Source organism: Bos javanicus, chromosome 21 (genome assembly GCF_032452875.1).
Source record: "Bos javanicus breed banteng chromosome 21, ARS-OSU_banteng_1.0, whole genome shotgun sequence".
Lineage (NCBI taxonomy): Eukaryota > Metazoa > Chordata > Mammalia > Artiodactyla > Bovidae > Bos > Bos javanicus.
This window is the reverse complement of record NC_083888.1, coordinates 65745654-65763912: the sequence shown is the minus strand read 5'-3', so window position 1 is coordinate 65763912 and position 18259 is coordinate 65745654. Positions and strand designations below refer to the sequence as shown.

General features: G+C 62.2%; 1 protein-coding gene and 1 long non-coding RNA gene across 2 annotated transcripts; both read right to left on the bottom strand.

The window, feature by feature from the left end:
• Positions 1–2454: 2454 nt before the first annotated feature.
• DIO3 (iodothyronine deiodinase 3) lies at positions 2455–5101 on the bottom strand. The gene has a single exon (XM_061395363.1). It carries the CDS (start codon positions 4413–4415, stop codon positions 3510–3512), a length of 906 nt encoding a protein of 301 aa, XP_061251347.1. The 5' UTR covers positions 4416–5101; the 3' UTR covers positions 2455–3509.
• Positions 5102–15486: 10385 nt separating this feature from the next.
• On the bottom strand, positions 15487–17206 carry LOC133233998 (uncharacterized). The gene is made up of 2 exons (XR_009731950.1): positions 17069–17206; positions 15487–16873 (listed from the first exon to the last, which is right to left on the bottom strand). It is a non-coding gene; the product is annotated as an uncharacterized LOC133233998 (long non-coding RNA).
• Positions 17207–18259: the final 1053 nt, after the last annotated feature.

Below are 18259 nucleotides of genomic sequence, written 5' to 3'. Positions count from 1 at the left end.
AAATACAAAACAATAAAATTAAATAGGTTTTCGGGAAGGCAGTTTAGCAAAATGTGGCACAACGGACACAGACACGGGTGTGTCTAGCAATTTCACTTTAAGAAATATGCTCATGGGGCAGAGGGGAGTAAAGCCCTGAGCACCTCGTGAAGAATGTTTATAAAATGAAACAACATCCCTGACCTGGGGCACCCATGGAGCCATCCTTGGCCTGAGGTCACCCAATACTCAGTTACTGACGTCGAAAGGGGCAGGGATCCTGGAGAGAGAGGTGCCAGGGAGTCAACAGTTAATGCCAGCCTATAAAAGGATAAGCCTTCGCTGGTTTTACAAGGGTGGGTGAATGGGAGAGGCAAGTTAGAAAGTGCACACACCGGGAGGTTACCTAGGGTTGACTCTCGGGACTTCTCTGTGTTTTTGGCAATGAGCGTGCGTTCTTTTTCTAAGAACGGGAGATTTTAAAGGAAATGGGAGAAAAGAAAGGAACAGGAAAAGGAGGGAAAGGGAAGAGCGAGAAGGAAACGGAAAGATGAGGGGGAGGAAGAGAGACAGGGAGGCTAGAGAAGAGAAAGGAGGAAGGAGTGGATGCTGGGGCGCCCAGGAGAGGCGAGCGCGCCAGGCCGCGCGGGCCGAGGCAGGAGCCGCAGGTCCCAGCGCCGCGCACTCGGGATTTTGGTGCCAGAAGCCGGAGGAGGCTCGGAGGGGAGCGAGCAGCGCCTCCAACTAGATCCCCAGATAGAGGACTGGGGCCGACAGCGACCCCGGCTCCCAGGGGGGCCCCTGCGGCGGCGCCGCGCCGTCCGGGGTCTCCCTGCGCTTCATTCCGGCCGTGCGCGTCGGAGTTCACCCCGTAACCCCGCCGCTGGCTCAGTATTCTTGGGGGTTTCGGGGTGAGACGAAGAGCTCGGGAGGAGGGGGATGGGAGGAGATGCAGAAACACCATCTGTGCCAATTTTTTCTTATTTCTTAAAGGTAGCTTTTTCAATGTAAATACTTTTAAAGCAAAAAAAAAAAAAAAAATTCCAGCTCAAGGTGTCAGTTTCAGAAAGTTTCACGTAGGAGCGGCGTGGGGGCTGGGCGCGGGACTGGAGGCAGCGTAGGTGGAGCTGGGGCTCCGTCCTGCCTCCAGCCTGCTTGGACCCTCTGTCCCGCAGACCACCCCCCCCTCCCCGTCCCGTCCCGCCCTGCCCTTCCCCGGCTCCCCCTTCACGTGCGCGCGCACTGACACCCAGGCGCTCACAGAAACCGCGCCCCCAACGCCCGCCTCCGCATCCCGGGCCTGGGACTGTCCCGGGTCCCCGGGATGGGGAAGTGCGGCGGCTCGGCTCCCCGGATTCCTGGTCCCCGGGCTCCCGCCTCAGCTCTCCTTTCTCTGTTTCTCCCGCCCCCCACCCACTGTTCTGCTCTAGGCGTCACCAGCACAGGGAGGTGGAGACCAGCTAACCTCGCGCTCCCGGCATCGTCCTCACCTAGCGAGCAACACGCGAGCCGGGGGTGCGTGGGTGGGTGGGGGCAGGGACTGCGAGGGGGCGCCTGGCCCAGAATGCGGGGGGCGCGGGGGCTCTGTGCCAAACGCCAAGACCCCTTCCTCTCCCAGCCCGGGTGCCGGCCACCGCCATCCCTCTCTCGTCTCTCTCGGCTCGGCCACCTCGCTCTCCTCCGCTTCCCAGCACTGAGCGCCTTGGGGTGGTGGTGATGAGGTTTGGCTCGAACTTGGGGAAGCGGAGGAGGGGGTGTTCTGGGCGGGGGGGCGCCCTCCAGCCACCCCCGCCCCGCGGTAGGAGCTGCTGCTGGAGTGATGGCGCTGCAGGCCGCCTCTCCTTCCCCGGTCGCCCCGCCCTCCCCAACCTTGCGCTTTTCCATGGCGATTCCCGGGGGGACCCCCCAGCAGACCGGCGGGGATCGGAGGGGTAGGGGAGACGATTTTGCGGGTTTGAGGAGCGCGCGAGGGAGCAAGGAGGTGCTGGAAGTGGCTTAGGGAGGAGCCAGGTGTGCTGAAGCGCCCGCGGTGGGCGGGAGACCGGCCCAACCTGGTCCAAAGCCCCAGGGCCCTGCCTCACTCCGTACTCCCCGCCTCCACACCGACGGTCGCCGGGAGAAGTTAGATGGGCGGCTGCAGGGTCAGCTGTCACAGCTTGCGTGCGCGCGCGCAGGCGCGCGCGGCAGCAAGTGCGGGCCTCACCGCCTACCGCCTCCCTAGGGACCCCGCCGGGCTCCACATCTCCGCTCTTCTCATCACCTTGGGTCCCCGACCCCGGGCCTGTGCGCATCCCGGGCATCGGCACAGACCCCCTTTCCTTCTTCATTCCCCTCCCGCACCCCCGCTGGCGGATGCTCTTTCTCTCCACCCTTCCCCCTAGGGTCACTATGGGGACGCGAGGGAGAGATTTGTGTTTAATTCTTGCCGCTATTCAGAGAGAAGAAAAAAATAAAGGAACCAAAGGCAACCCGAAAGCAATTTACTTCAAGCCTTTATTATTGTAGTGTAAAAGAAGTTTATATACAGGGAACGTTTCCAGCAAAACACTCACTAAATAGCCTTCACATCAGGGCCCCCCCCCCACTTCCGGCCCCGCAGTCGGCAGCTCTGTCTGGGAGACCCCTCTTTCGGGGTTCCCAGGCTCTCCCTTCATTTTTCTTCTCCGGACTCCACCACTCGAACCCCGGGTCGCAGGAGCCCCGGCCCCTTCCCTCTGCCCGGGGCGCCGTGAACCCCGCCTCCTAAGCGGTCTTCCTTTGTCCCTAAGCAGTCCCCCAACCTCCCTCTCCCACCCCGTTGATGTGGTTTCCTCATGGAAACCCAGAGCACTTTCCCCTCTTGTCTTAGGTGCTGCTGCGAGCCTCCTGCAAATCAGAACCAGCTCGTGGTCGAGGCCAGTTAGAGACAGCTCTTCATCAGCAGTGGGGCTCGTGAGCACCCAAAATAAGGGGGGGAAATAACCCTGCCCACCCTTCCCCACCTCAAGCATCCTCCCCCAAGGCAGGAACAAGACATAGATACAAAAGCAGCAGGGTATCCCTTCCCCGCGCACGCGCGCGCGCGACAGGTGTGGGTGCCAGGCAACTAAGGCGAGCGGCTCGCGCTGCTGGAACCCAGCTGCGCCCAGGGCGCGCGGGCGCAGCCTAAGTCTCTTTGCGCCGGGCCAGCGCGCCTGCTTAAAGGCACGCTGGCTCTTCTCTTCTGGGGAGGGCGTGTGAGAGCTGTGGCAAGGGGCCTCTGCGAGCACAAGTCCAGGGGCACACAGGCAAGGGCGGCGCTGCCTCCACTCTCAGAAGGGGATTTAGAGCAAGCCAAGCAAGTACAGGCGAGGGACAGTTGAAAGCAGAGTCTGGGGAGGTGGAAGGGAATCTTCAGGTGTTGGCTGAGAGGCAGACTCAGACTGCGATGCATGGCTCAGCTCAGCTGTGTCACTGGGCCCACGCCAAGCCTGTCTGGGAGTTGTTTGCACGTGGGCTTCGAAGGCTCGAAGGCATGGCCCGCCAAGTTCAGTCACGTGTCCATCGGTTGTTTACACTCGACGGGGCTGTGGGCCGTGCAGCTGCTCATCATAGCGCTCCAGCCAGGTGCGCACCTCGGAGACCTGGTAGCCGTCGGGGCCGCGGCCGCCCTGGTACATAATGGTGCCACTCTGGATGATGTAGAGGCGCTCGAAGTAGGCACCGTAGGCCGAGCTGCTGGAGTTGGTCATCGTGTCGAGCACGAGAGCGCATTCTGGAGCCCCTTGCTGCAGTACGCGCGCGGCGCTGACCCGGTCCTCCAGGCTTCGGTGCTGCGGGATGCTGTAGGGAGAGTCTGTGGTGACCCAGCCGTCGGAAGGGTGAGCTTCCTCGATGTAGATGATGAGGAAGTCGACGTCGCGCTGATACTTGGTGACCAGGCGCTGGAAGGCGCTCATGCGCGCCATGAACGGTGGTCAGGTGCAGCTGCCGAAGTTGAGCACCAGCGGACGGTTTCCTCGGGCGTAGTCGAGGATGTGCTGGTTCTGGAAGCCGTCGGGCAGGACCACCTCAGAGTTGGGCGCCGGCCCGCCTTCATGCGCCTGCTTGAAGAAATCCAACTTCTGGCCGTGCCAGACGGCCCTCAGCGACGCCAAGGTGCACAGGCGGTTGTCGTCGGACACGCAGACAGGCGGGTCGTCGGGGGGCACCTCCTCGCCATCGCTGTTGAGCTCCACTTCGATTTCCGGCTGACCCCGGCGTCGACGGCCCAGTAAATGCTTACGGATGCACAGGAAGTCTAGCAGCCAGAGCATGAAGGCCGTGCCCAGGAAGCGCGGGAAGAGCACGAGGCACGAGGCCGTCTGGGAGCAGAGCCTCAGGGAGTGAAGCAGCAGGGAGCGCAGCATGGTGGCGGCGCCCCCCAAAGCCCCCCTACCTTCCCCCACCACCCACCGCGGGGCAGCCTGGCGAGACATCTGGGCTTCGGCTGTTCGGAGAGCTCAATTTATAGCCGAGGCATCAATTGGCGGGAGACTCCACCTCCGGCCGGGGCCCGCCCCCTTGCAACTTGAGCCCGAAGGGATCACCCCGCGGCGCGGCCAGGGCCTTAGAAATCGCCAGCCGAGGGCGAGCACCAGCGGCTGGAAGGCGGGGCGGCCCGGCCCGGGGGCCGGAGGGGCGGGGCTGGGCCCCGAAGCCCGCTCGCCGGGACGGGCGATCAGGACCTCGGTGGCGGCGCGGGTCAGACAGCTGGACCAGGGACCCGGGAGTCCGCGGCGGAGGTCCTCCGGCTAGCGCAGGCACCAAGCTGGCCCCGATCCCGGCGTCCCAGCCCCGACCCGCGCGCGCCCCTCGCCGCGCACCTGAGCGGAGATCCCCGGCGGACAGCCGCGCCGCGCCGGAGCTCCGGTTCGCTTCCCGCGCGCCGCCGCCAACGCCGCCCCCGCCGCTGCTGCTCGTGCGGGGCCGCTGCCCAGGTGCCGCCGGAGCCTGGGTCGGCGGCCGCCGCTTCGCTGGCCCCGGCTCCTGCCCCGCCGGGGACGCTGGCCCGCAAGGAGGCAACTTTGGGCCCCCGCCGCTTGCCGCGTTCGCCCGCGGGCGCCGCTCGCCTCCCGGAGCCCGCCCGCCTCCCGCGCGCGCTCACACTCGCGCCTCGCACACGGCCGCCCCCCGCACCGCCCCGCCACGCACACCGCGCTCGGCGCCCCCCGCCGTCGCCCGAGGCTGCCGCGCGCCGCGCGGGTCACGCCCGCCCCGTCCCATCGCGCCCCGGCTCTGCGCCGCAGCTCTCGGGTCAGCGGCCTCCGGGTCCCGGCGGGGAGGTGCGGAGGGCAGGGCTAGCGGGAGGGTTGGCGACCGGCGCCAGAAACGCGGAGGCCCGGGGAAGGCAGCGCCGTCCTTGCGCCCTAGCCGAGCCGGGAGCGCTCTGGGCGCTGGGCGCGGCGGGCGCGGGGCGGCGGGCGCGGGGCGGCGGCGGCCCCGGGCGGCTCTCCCACTAGGGGTAGCTGTTGCCTGAACGCCGGAGCGCTCCCCTCTCGCCGCTCGCCTCGGCCGGCGCAGCCCCGGCCGCCGGGCGCACCCGTCCCGTGCGTCCCCGGACGTCGCTCTCTGCCCCGGGAACGTCGGGACTGGAGCGCCCGCGCTGAGCCACCTTCACCGACCCAGAGCGCTGCGGCTCGACTCACCACGGAGGCGCTGGGACGCGGGGAAGTGCGTACTCTCAACGGGGAATGTGTGTGGAGGCTTTTAGGGGTGCGGGGTAACTCCCCAACTCCATGGGGGCCCTGGTCGGCTCTGCCGCCGCGTCCGAGATCTGATGACTCGCTGCGCGCGGCGCGGGGTCGGCGACTTGGGGCGGCGGGGCGCAGAGTACCGTGACCTGGGGGGTCCCCGAAGCTGGGAGCCAGGTCGCCTCGCCTCGGGCCTCCTTGACCCCTGGGGCGAGGCCTGAACCGGGTCGAGAGCGATCTTGATGCCGGGGGAGTCCAGCCCGCCTGGGACGCTCTCGCGGTCGTGGGGACTCGTCTGGGGCGGCGGTGGCTGAGCCCGAGTCCGGCGCCGCCACCGCCGGCGTCCCGTGCGCTCGCTACCCGCCTGGGGACCGGCCGCCTAACTTCTTCCCGGGACGGACACAGCGCTCGCATCCCGGGCAGAGGTGGAAGCTCGCTGATCCGGATTCGGCGAGGGCACCGCTCTCGGCGGCGGCGGCGGCGAGGGAACAAGTCTCGGGGAGTCAACCTAGGGCACCGAGCCCCCACCCAGGACCCGGCGGGCCCCAGCGGGCGCGGAGAGAGATGCGCGTTTCAGGCAGAGGTCCTCTCCTCCGGTTTTCGCGACCCTGGCGGGACCCTCTGCCCTGCAAACTCCCACCTGGGACCGCGGCTCCGGCAGGTCAAGATCCCTAGTGGAAGGCAGGTCAGGGGCCTGAAGGTAGACCCTTTTCTCTTTCTCCCAGCCAGGCGATGCCCCTGCGGCCTGGGGCGGCGGCGTTGGGTGCTGCAGAGCCCGGGAACTTCCCACCCAGAGGAAAGGCCGCTTCATCCCGGACCCCGCTGTTCTCCGCGCCCCCGGCACTGCCCATCAGCACCGTGGGTAGGGGTCTTTAGGTGAGTTAGGGGGTTCTCCCTGATCCCAAAACCTGAATGGGGGGCGTCCCCCTTGCCTGCTCCCCCACCCCGCCGCAGAGCATCTCTGAGCTGGCAAATCGGTGGTTCCTTGACTTATCTTTTGCTGGGCCGGGGAGTCAGGGTCCTGGCTAGGGGGAGAAGAGAAGAGAAGCCTTCTACTTGGCTAGTCCCTGAAGGACGTTCTGGGGCCCTGAGTTTGCCCCCTCCTGCAGGGGTCATGGGAGTCCCAACTTTTGTTGGACAGACTCTCCAGCCCTGATTCCTTAATTTCTGGGAGGGGGCAGTCTCAGACCTGTGCCCTGTCCCCACCGCACGTACACAGGAGCCGGGTCGGAGCCATGGGGCTGTCCTCCCTACCCCCTTCCCACATTTAGCCTCAGAAGATCAAAAAGCCAACGCTGCCGCCCCAGGCGCAGGGACGTCGCCTGGCTGGGAGGGCCTTTGGCGCTGCCTGGGGAGGTGGTAGTGGCAGTGGTGTGGGGAAGGAGTGGCCTGGAGCACAGGTGAGTCTGGTCCCTCCAGAGCCTCTGCGGGCAGCCCAGGGAGACCACCAACCCATAGGCCCTTGGGCCCCAGGGAGGCTCAGGTGAGCAGCGCTTGTCCTCCGGACTGTTGGCCGTTCTGGCGGATCTGCTTCTGTTCCTCGGGCCAGCCGGCTCCACCCTGCGTCTCTGGATTCCGGGACATCGGACATCTGGCTCCCACCACGCCTTGTGCAGGTGAGGACAGCCTGAGCTCCAAGTGGCCTCTGGGACGCAGGCCCCGTGCGGAGACTCTTGCTCCTCTGCCTCTGCCCGGTCCTCCCTCCCTCTCTTCCGTCTCCTAAACCCTTTTCCCTCCCAAGCAGCCCCTGCCCCCTTCCCCGCCTCCCCGGGCCGCTTTCTCCTAGCTGCCCACGTCTTGTCCTGACTTGCCCTCGCCCGAGGCCAAGTCTTACCTGGGACCCGGAAGAGCCGGGCCTCGGGCCCTGGGGGACCAGAGTCAGAGCCCGGGCTGTGCCCACGCTAGTGGGCTGGCCAGGCCGACTGCCTCCTTCCTGCCTGCCCTGCGGCAGCTCCAGCAGGGGGCGGGCCGGGGAAAGAAAGGGATGGACAAGTTGGCTTGGGTCTCCTGGGTATCCAGGAGCAACTTGGATGTGGGGAGGGGGTTGGACAGGTGGCTGGGACCCCCAGGCAGGGCAGGGAGGACGTCGCTGCTCCCCAGAAACCATGCTCCCCAGACTTTCCTCTCCGGCCCCTCCTCCACACTGCCCTGTGCGGGCAGTGGGAGAGGGGCCTCCCGGCCTGTGTCTACCCCCAGGTAACGAAGCTCCCAGCTGCCAGATAGATGGATGCTGAGACTCCCCGTGGGGTGTTCAGGGCCCCCCCCTGCAGGAGGGCCCCCCTGGGGCTTCACGGGGGGAGCAGGGGCAGCCCACACACCTGGCCAAGCGTGTTGAAGAGTGACAGGTGTGTCCTGGCCGTGAGCTTGTCCAGAGGCCTCAGCGCTCCGTCTCCCCAGCCCCCTCCCCGGGCCTCCTGGGGCCCTGGGGGAATCCCAGCTGCCTTCCTGCCTCTGAGCCTCCGTGCATACTGTTCCCTCTGCCTCCTCCCTCCCCTGGGACCCGCAGGCCTTCTCCTTGGCCTGCACCTCCCTCTGGGTCAGGCCTGCTCCACCCCCACCGTCTCCCTCCTCCTGGCCGAGGGCCGGGCACCTCTCACTACTGGTCTTGTGTCAGCTGCTGCCCAGACTCTGCCTCTCCCAGGCCGGCCCAGCCAGGATCCTCCGCAGTGACGAGCCTGCCCCCTGCGCCCCCGAGGAATCCAATAAACCTTTGTGAAACCAGCTACCCGAGTGCAGTGTGGACTTATTGGAAACATCTAATTTCCAAACATTTCATCCTGCCCTTCTGCACGCTGGCGGGCAGCCCTAAGCAAGGTAGGGCGTGTCCGCGGCCGGGCAGAGTGAGGTCTTCGAGGACCTGGGACCCGGGGGCACACAGTCCCTGGGAGATCCCCTTCGGGCAGAGCGTCTGGCGAATCCCCTCATCCCCCTGGCCGCTGACCTTCCTGGGAGTCCTCTCACGGGAACCCGAGAACCCCCATGGCGGGGCGGGGGGAGGGCTGTGCTCACCCTTTGCTTTTGCTTCAAAGACGCTTTTTTCTTTCTGACTCGACCTCTTCCGACTCGGCTCGGTTCGGCTCAACAGGGTGGATGCGCTGCTGGTGGGTGGCGGCTGCGGGCTCAGCGGCTTCCGGGCTTAGGGGTCTTAGAGGTGTCCTTGACCCAGCAGGTCTCTGTCCATCTTCACAGGACATGCTTCGGCCGGGCACCCTCCCGGGAGCTGCCGGCTGGGCTCTGGGGTGGTTGGCTGCCTGGGAGCCCAGCCAGGAGAGCTTGTTGGGGCCTTGGGGCCTGCATGGAGCTGGTGTTGGCAGCGTTCCTGAGCCGGGGGAGGTCTGGGGCTTCCGGCCAAAGAGAAGGGAAGGCCTGGAGGTGAAGCCCTGGCTACCTAGTGGGTGACCTGGGCGTGTCCCGCCCTCCCTCCGGCCTCATCATGTATTGCATGGGGACTGGGTGGCTGCTTTCCACGCCTTCCCTGTGCTACGCCTCCACGATCCCAGAAGATTCAAGGAGGGCTATAGGTCCTTCCCTGGATGCTGCTCTGGGGCTGGGGTCTCAATACGCTCTGGGGCTGTCGAGAACCCCTGCTCGATGGAACTGCTCCTGGCCCGTCTTTCGCCTGCCCCTTCAGAACCTCGTATGTGGGCCCAGTCCTACCTCTCAGACCCAGCCTGGCTCTGACTGGCTCCTGCTTTGAGCGCAGACACAACTTAGCATTCTGCACGCCTCCTGGTGCCAGACCAGGCCCCTGCGGAGGGCGGATGACTCCTTCTCCGAGGCCCATACGGGAGGCTGCCTGCGGGCGCGGCCTGCCTGGGGCTGGAGGGATGTTGGATGCTCGGTCATTCATATGAAAGGCAGACTCTGCTCTGAGGCCTCCAGCAGGCTGGAGAGCCAGCTTTGGGTCAGTCTGTCCTGTCCATCTCTTACTGTCTCTGGAAGAAGGTAGGGTACGATCAGCCAGCGGACTGGCACCCTAAATTGCTTTGCTTCTACGATTCTCTTTCCTCGACCGAGAGGTGCGCGTGATGCTGTGACCGCGTTGTATTTGCCCTGTTCTTTATGCCGGGCAGTGCCCACTCTACACGAGGGCACGTGTGGGTGTATCTATTTATACCCAGCCTTGCTCTGAAGTGCACGTCAAGCCTCTTGCAGGAAGCCTTGGAATAGCAGGGGGCGCCACAGGGGAGAAGAAAAAGTGGAACCGTGAGGAAGGACCTATTCCTCACTGGGGACCCAGGGCCACCCCAGCAGCCTCCTCGTGGGCCATGGGCCCATTGCGCCTCCAACATCCTGGTAGTTAGACCTGATGCTGTGATTCCCAGTGTCCAGAAGATGAAATGACTGTCCAGCTGCCCGAGATGGGCAGCTGTGGGTGTGCCTGCACTGGACAACATCCCGGCATGACCGTCTCTGACCCAGTCAGCCTCCGTCTCTGAACCTGGGGTCACATCGGTGCAGATACCCAGGGCTGTGTATAGATTAAATGCCACTACGCTCATGGCTGCCAGCGTGTAGGAGCTCAGAGCAGAGAGGGACCCTCGCCTGGCGTTGCTGAGGCTGAGAGATGGCCAACAAAGCGGCGAGGGTCTCAGCTCTGCTGTCTGCTGAGGGTGCCCTCCTGAATTGCTTTGACCCCTTACCCCCACCCCCAAACCCTTGTCCAGCCTAGGCTCCCAGTGGGCTCACAGTAAATCAGGCTCGGTGTCCACCCTTCAGGAGCCCCCGAGACTGGCCAGGCCCCTGGGAAAGGGCCCTAGTCCTCAGTGAGATCTTTTGGAGCTGGCAGGAGACAGGAAGGCACAGGGAAAGGAGGGTCTATGCAGCTCTGGGTGTCCCAGCAGCCTCCGTGTGCCACTCTCCTATGGTCGAGCTGTGTGATCCTGGGCAAGTCACTTGAATTCTCCGTGCCTCCATCTAGTCATCTGTAAAATGGGCAGATCATTCAACCCCACCATTTAAGGAGGTTGTTATTGTTGTTCAGTCGCTCAGTTGTGTCCAACTCTTTGCCAACTCCATGGACTGCAGCACACCAGGATTTCCTGTTCTTCACTATCTCCCAGAGTTTGCTCAAACTCATGTCCATTGAGTCAGTGATGCCATCCAACCATCTCATCCTCTGTTGTCCCCTTCTCCTCCTGCCCTCAGTCTTTCCCAGCATCAGGGTCTTTTCCAATGAGTCAGTTCTTCACATCAGATGGCCGAAGTATTGGAGCTTCAGCGTCAGCACCAGATCTTCCAATGGATATTCAGTGTTTATTTCCTTTAGGATTGACTGGTTTGATCTCCTTGTTGTCCAAGGGACTCTCATGAGTCTTCTCCAACACCACAATTCAAAAGCATCAATTCTTTGGCACTCTGCCTTCTTTATGGTCCAACTCTCACATCTGTACATGACTACTGGAAAAACTATAGCTTTGACTATATGCAACTTTTATTACCCCATTTTATAGATGAGAAAACTGAGGCTCAGAGAAATGATTTGCCTAAAGACACAGAACTAGTGTCTGATTCCAGAACTCACCCTCACTAGTTAATGAGAGATGCTCAGTGGTTAGTGGGGTGACACTGGGGGCAGAATGGGGTGTGGGGAGGCTGGGAGAAGGGCTTGGGGGTAACCTGGCTTCTCAGAGGGATGGGAACTCCAGGGAAGGGGAGTCTGCCTCGTTCTTTGGTGACACACCGAGTTGGCGGTGTCTGCGGGTCTCAGGAGAAGATTCCCGCACTAGACTGGGATGGGGGGTGGCAGAGGGGTGGGCCTCGGCATTGTGGGCATAATAAAGCTTTACTTTTGGAATTTCACACTGTTGGGGAAAGATGGTTGCTGACAAGCCACGGTCTCGAAGCCAGCTAACCCTGCATCGAGAGAGCTGGGTGCTGGGATGCTGGCCCCTGGCCAGTGAAAACACTTCTCTAAGGACGGCGTCTCCAGGGCCCTCGGTGGTGGCAGGTGCGGGTGGCATAGCTGAGGCTGTCCCCGTAAGGACCGAGCCTTTCCATCCAACGGGTCGCTTGACCTTTGGGATCTCTGGGATTTCACACACTTGATTCAAATCCTGGCTCCACTTCCTGTATGGCGCTGGGCACATTCCTGACCCTCTCTGAGCTCATCTGTGAACGAGGGTGTCAGTACCCTCTGCTTGGGGGTTGATGGAGAGCCCGGGAAGCGTGAATGAGGCGTGCCTGGCACACAGGGGCCGGACAAGCAGCGGCTGTGCAAATGTGGCTGCTTTTCCTTGGCTGGCGTCTGACGTATCTGATGGAGGGGGTTGGCAGCAGCTCAGCTCCGAGGGGGGTGAAGTCCACGGGCACCGTGGGGTCACAGGTCTCTGTGGGGTGGTGGTGGCGATGGCCATGCAGCTGGAGTGGACCGAGAGGGTCCTGCCTTGCTCCTGCTGATTGCCCACCCAGGAGGCCCACTCTGCCGCCTCCTTCTCCAGCTGCAGAAGCTAGTCTCCTCCTCTGGGGCTTGGCACAGCCGCCCTTTCTCCTTATACCCCCCAAATACAGAGAGGTCCGTTCCCCCGTGTCTCCCTCGATGACCAGGGACTCCCTGCAGGCACACGGACTGACTTAGCGGTCTGCCCGGCCAGCGCATGGTGGGGTGGAGCCCCAGAGAGCTTCTGGACTTGAGCCCACTCCCGGGGTGAACTCAAGTAAGTCCCTGGGCCTCTCTGAGCCCCGGTGACTTGAGGGGGGTCTGCTAGCGCATCTCAGAGCAGATGGCGCTCCTGGTGAGTTAGGCTCTGTCAGCCCCTCGCTGCCGCCCGGCGCCTGGTAACAAACAGGCACACAGCAGCGAGCAGGGTTCCTCACCTCCTGCGGGCGGCTTGGGGTGCCTTCCTGATCTTGGCAGGCTCCCTGGCGTGCCTGGGTGTCCACCAGTCTCAGCTGACCCAGGGATGCTCTGGTGTCAGAGCAGACTCGGCTGTCTGGGATGCTCTGCTCCACGGGCCCCTCCTGCTCTGGTGGGCGCACCTGGCTGGGTCCCGCGGGGATGGCAGAGGCACAGAAAGGAAGCGGTCTTGACTCGTGGCTCGTTTTTAGCCCCTGCTTGTTCTGTGCCTGCTCCCGTCCCGTCAGCTCAGAGAGGGCACCCACGTCAGGGGCGGGCGTGCCGAGCTCCTGGGGAAACTCGGGGCACCGGGAGTGTGACGGACTGTCTCCTACCAGGATGGAGCCTCAGACTGCAGCTGGTTGAACCCTCAGCCCAGCCCTCCTGGCACCTGGCCCAAGGTTTAGCCGGACCCAAGCGGGACCAGACCCAGCCTGACTCTGGAGTGTGATGTCGAGGGAAGATGCATTTCTGTAGGGTCTCAGATCCACCCCCTGCCCTTCCACTGCAGCAGTTGCATGAGGCTGGAGGGCTGGTCAGCAGCCTTCTCGGAGGACCCGTGTCCTGTGGTCTGAATGGCCCCAAGGGCTCACCGATGAACTTGGCGAGTCCCTGGGGTATCCCTGTTTCTTGCTTGGACATTGACCTTGTTGCATGACCTGGGGTCCATCCCTGCTCTCGCGGGCCTCCTGTTCTCATCTCTACGGTGAGGATGAGCTCCGTGTTTTGTAAAGGAACTTCCATCTAGGGCTGGGGGCAGGGGGTCTCAGGGAGAGAGACAGTAGGGGTGAGGGAGTGCCATTGAGAGACAGGGACCGAGAGAGAGACAGGGAGCCTGGGGGCAGGCCTCGCCTCTGCCTCTGATATTTGTCTCTGTGACTCTGACAACCCCACCGTTTGCCTGTCAGCTGGCCTGCTGGGCAGGGAAGCAGGGCAAAGTATGGCCCCTGCTTCAGAGGGCCCGCCAACCCCGTCCCCACACTCCCGTCTGCCCAAGGACCTGCCCAGCAGGCCAGCTGATAGGCAAATGGTGGGGTTGTCAGTGTCACAGAAGGGGTCATTAATACACATCCTTGTACCCATCACCCCCACCAAGGGGTATGCAGAAGCTTCTCAAAAGAGGCAAGGCAGAAGGGAGGCTGGAGGTGAGGCTGGGGTCCCTCAGAATTAGGGGCCATACCTTGCCTCCCTTCCCTGCCTGGGGGTGCTTCCTGGTAGGGCAGGGGGCTTTATCCAGGACAGGAGCCTGTTACTGCGAAGCAGTTCAACACGCCGAGGGTACAGTTGTCCAGGAGGACTGTGCAAAGTCTGTTCTATTTCCGAGGAGCAGAGTACCCACTGCCTTGGCTGCTCCATCTGTACACAGGACAGGGATGCGCGGATGCTGGGGAACTTTCATCAAGTCCCTACTGTGCGCCAGGCCCGAAGCCAAGTGTGTTTTCACGTGTTAGTCCTGGGGTGGGAACCTCTGTGCTCAGCCGTGGTGAGGAGGTGGCAGGGAGGGGGGAGTCCCGCCAAGGCTGTGCAGGGTGGCGTGTCCATTCATTCGTTCATTCATTCATTCATTCAGCACCTGCAGCGCTCAGCTGTTCTGAGGACCACCCCAGCCCTGCCTTGGAGGGCCTCCGGTCTGTGGGTGGGAGCTGGTATTCCAGGTCGGTTTGGAGGTTGGCCCAGGGCTGGCTGGAAGTCTCAACAAGCCTGGGTAAACCTGGTCCTTACCCTGTGGCCAGCAGGCCAAGACGCAGAGGCTGACAGAGGAAGAGAGCCCAACCCAGAGGGACCTGGCTTCCTCCAGCCCTCCCGGGAACCGCAGTGAAACGGCTCTGCTGGAGTTTCAGGGTGACTTGCTTGGGGATATAAGGGCTATGGTGGGGCTCGCTGTGGGCTGGACAGGGACAGGCAGAGTCATCACGTGACTCACCTGTGGGGAGACTCCCCTGGTGGGGGTGGGGGGTCCTTGAACATCCTCTCCCTGAAGTCCCTTGGTGTCCCTGGCCAAGGCTGCTTCCTGTCCTGAAGGCTTAGAACTGAGGCTGAGATCTCCCGGGTGTGTGGGCCCCAGGGCTAGGCCGTGGACAGCCTGGTCTTGCCAGGACCCTTCCGGGCTTCAGTCTGGGTGGCCCACGAGTCCACGACTTGGGATGTGCATTCTTGGAGCTCAAGGAACTTCTCCCCAAGACCCCAGGCCTACCACCAGAGTGGGTGCTCGGCATACAAGGCCTCCACCAGACAGAAGGAGCCCCCGGGGAGGGCCTGGAAGCCCTGGGGAGGGAATGGGTCAGCTGCAGGAAGGTGTGGTCAGAGCTGCTTGCGGAGACAAGGGTGGGGAAGGCGAGGCCAGATCCTCGTTCTGGAGCAGATGTTGAAAGCGGAGGCATGGCAAGCCTTGGGCGGGTGTGGTCAGTGTGCTGGGGCAGAGGGCCACGCCCTCCCCCCTCCCCTTCTGCAGTCTCCCCTTCTATCGCCTCCACTCCTGCGCCCTCTTCCTCTCCCCACCTCGCTCAGCCAGCAGCCCCCTGTGCCCATGACCCTAGGGGCTGGCTCCGTGGGTCAGCGGATGCTCACAGCCCTTTAGAGCGAGCACTTCTGTGACCTCCACAGGCCCCGCTGGCAGACAATGATAAGATCCACCCTCCCCAGATGAGGCTCCCGCCCCGAGCCGGGCAGGTGGGCTCAGGAGCCACCCCGCTCTCGGGACCAGAAGGGCTGCAGCCCCAGCTGGGGGGTAGCAGCTGAGCGTCTCCAGAAGTCAGGGTGCAGGTGTGGGCGTGTCCAGGGCAGCCCCGCTGCCCACTGTCCCAGGATGGATAGGTCACCTCCCCAGACCCCTTGCAGGGCACCCCCCGACCCTGGCTGGGGTCAGGCCCTCCTGAGGGACCGCCCTCCCCGGCTGGTGGTGGCCCCAGAGGGATTCTCGGGGTACCTCTGTCCTCAAGAAGGGCTCTCTGGAGAGGAAAAAAGAACACATTTCAACACCTCCAGATTCTGAAAATGGATTTCTCCCAGGGAAACAGACTCAGAGCACGCTCCCTTCCCGGAGAGAGAAAGAGCCAGGAAAACAGCGGGGGTGCTGGGGGAGGGGAGGAAGGCCCCAGCCAGGCCAGGATCGTGGGAGCAGGACGAGGAGCTGGAGGGAGCTGGCTGCAGACCCTGCTGGCCGGCAATCACGGGCAGTGCCACCTGGGAAGGCGACTTGCCCTCTCTGGCCTCAGTTTGTCTTCCTAGTCAGTGGGTCCCTCTCTGCTTCACGAGTGATGCTTGGAGGCTAGGATGCGGGTAAAGCAGGACGAAAAGCCTTCCTGAGTCCAGGAAGATAGCGTCAGAACATTTCTGAAGGTCATCCTATTGGACCCAGGATGGTTCAAGGGTGCCGAGGGCTCCAGGCATGACTGCTGTGTGGCCTCGGGGAAGTGGTCAGCTCTCTCTGGGCTCCAGCTTCCTCTTCTGGTAAATGGGAGCAAGATCTCTACCTCGCTGGTTCCTGGGAGAGTCAGCTGGGACATGGATGTACTGCTAGGCACAGCTAGAGCTGCCAGGGTGCTGAGTGGCTGGGAGCATCTCTGGGGGCACTGCCAAGCTTCAGCTTATCTGCCCTTCCCTCTCTTGTCCCTTCTGGGGCAAGTCCCCTCCCCCCTCCCCTTCCCTTGCTTTGGCTGGCACAGCTGCAGGGCTGCCTCCTCCAGGAAGTCTTCCCAGATGCTTGAAGGGTATCCTGACTTTGGCAGGTCTGTGCCACGCTGTCTCTCTCCGGGCACCGTGTGTAGCTGCCTTCTGTTAGGCTTTGACACCTCCGATCTCACTCCTCCTCTCCATCCTCCAGAGCCGGGTTTGAAAATCCTCTCTCTGCCCAGGATGCTGTCCCACTTGCAAACGTCCACAGCTTCCGAGTAACATCCAAACCACTCAGCCTGGCCTTGGAGGCCTCCAGGTGGGATCTCGCTTTCCCTCTTCCGGTCCAGCGCCTGCCCCTGTCTGACACTGACCCAGTGATCCCACCACTCAAGTGTCATAGCCACAACTCCACGGATGCCAGGCCCGTGAGCAGTGATGGAGACCACCAGCCTTTGCACGAGGCGCCAGCCAAGGCTTGGGGAGATGGGACGCCTCTCCATCTGACTCCGCATCTGAGCGTGGATCCCTGTCTCCAGCTTCGAGTTTTTGCTCTTTACAACAAAGCCCAGTTTCTGCACAGGTGCTCCATTTGCTATCTGCTACCACCTCTCCTGGAACTCCTTCCAGATGGTCTTCCAGTTGTCCCTCAAGCCTTGGTCCAGACATTGACCCCTCAGATTCTTCCTCATATCACGTCTCTCCTCTCCTGCAGTCTGCACGGCCTTTTACTCGTGACCTTTGGTTCACTGTGACCCTGGAGGGAGGGGAGATGGTGTTCTAGGTAGAGATTGTTAGTTGTTCCCCAATACCCACTCTCCACTCTTCCAAAGGTAAAAGAATCCTCAAATTTGAACTGGGTACATGGATACTCTTTCAAGTTCTCAGCCTCCCTGGTAGCTATATGTATCTATTTAACCAATGACACATAAGAAATCAAGATCTGTTAAACCTCCGGGACTTTCCCCCACTGGGAAGAGAGATGCCTTCCCCTTCTTCTTTCTGCTCCCACTGCTGGATGACAGATGTGATGGCAGGAGCCAGAGCAGCCACCTTGACTGGACATGATGGAAGCTGGGTGTTGAGGCTCACAGAGCAACAGGGCGGAAAGCGCCTGGGTAACCACAACAGGACTCTAGAATGCTGAAGCTCAGACTGCTACATGAGAGGGGGGAGAAAGAAAAACAACCTTCTATCTTGTTTGGCTTCTGTGCATGCTAAGTCGCTTCAGTCGTGTCCGACTCTTTGTGGCCCTGTAGACTGTAGCCCGCCAAGCTCCTCTGTCAATGGGATTCTCCAGGCAGGAATACTGGAGTGGGTTGCCAAGGCCTCCTCCAGAGGATCTTCCCGACACAGAGATTGAACCCATGTCTCATGTCTCCTGCATTGGTAGGTGGGTTCTTAACTAGTGCCACCTAGGAACCCCTCTATCTGGTTTAATCCAGTGTGGTTGTTTTGGCATTTATTACAGCAAATATGTATTTATTACAGCCAAAATGTTTCCTAACAATAGAGACACAGATAGGAAAGTTCATCAATTGTTTGCAAGATGACTAAGTGATTACCAGCTGGAGGCCAGGGGGCCTCAGCTTGGAGGCTGCTTTTCGGAGCATGTGGCGCTCTGCGGTCCTAGAGGGATGTGTCCACGGCTTTGCGTGCTGGCCGTGACCCGTTGTAATTGCAGCTCCTTGGACAAGTCTGCATAACAGCCCAGCGGCTCAGATGCCTCTTCTGTGACTGGAGGCTGAGATGAGGTGACGCACAGAAAGGACCCAGTTTCAAAGGTGCTCATTTGTGCTGGCTCCTCTCCTGGGCTGAGCCAACTCGCTTTAGTGAGAGCTGAGGGGTCACCCCTCCTCTCGCCTGCCCTGCCCCCTGCCCTCCCCGTTTCCTCTTCAAAGGGACCACCCTCCTCTACCCTGCACTCCACCCGGTCCTCTCCGGCCCCCCGCCCCCCCAGCATTTTCCTGGGAGGGCTGGTGGATTTAATGAGCCCACATGAAACATCCAGCTTGTAACAATGAATATTTTCCACCAGGACTTCTCTTGCACTTAAATTAATGATCTCGAAATCTCTGGAAAGGGCTGCAGAGGAGAAAGGGGAGAATCTTTTCCAGAAGCTGCTTTTAATATTGTGGAGTTA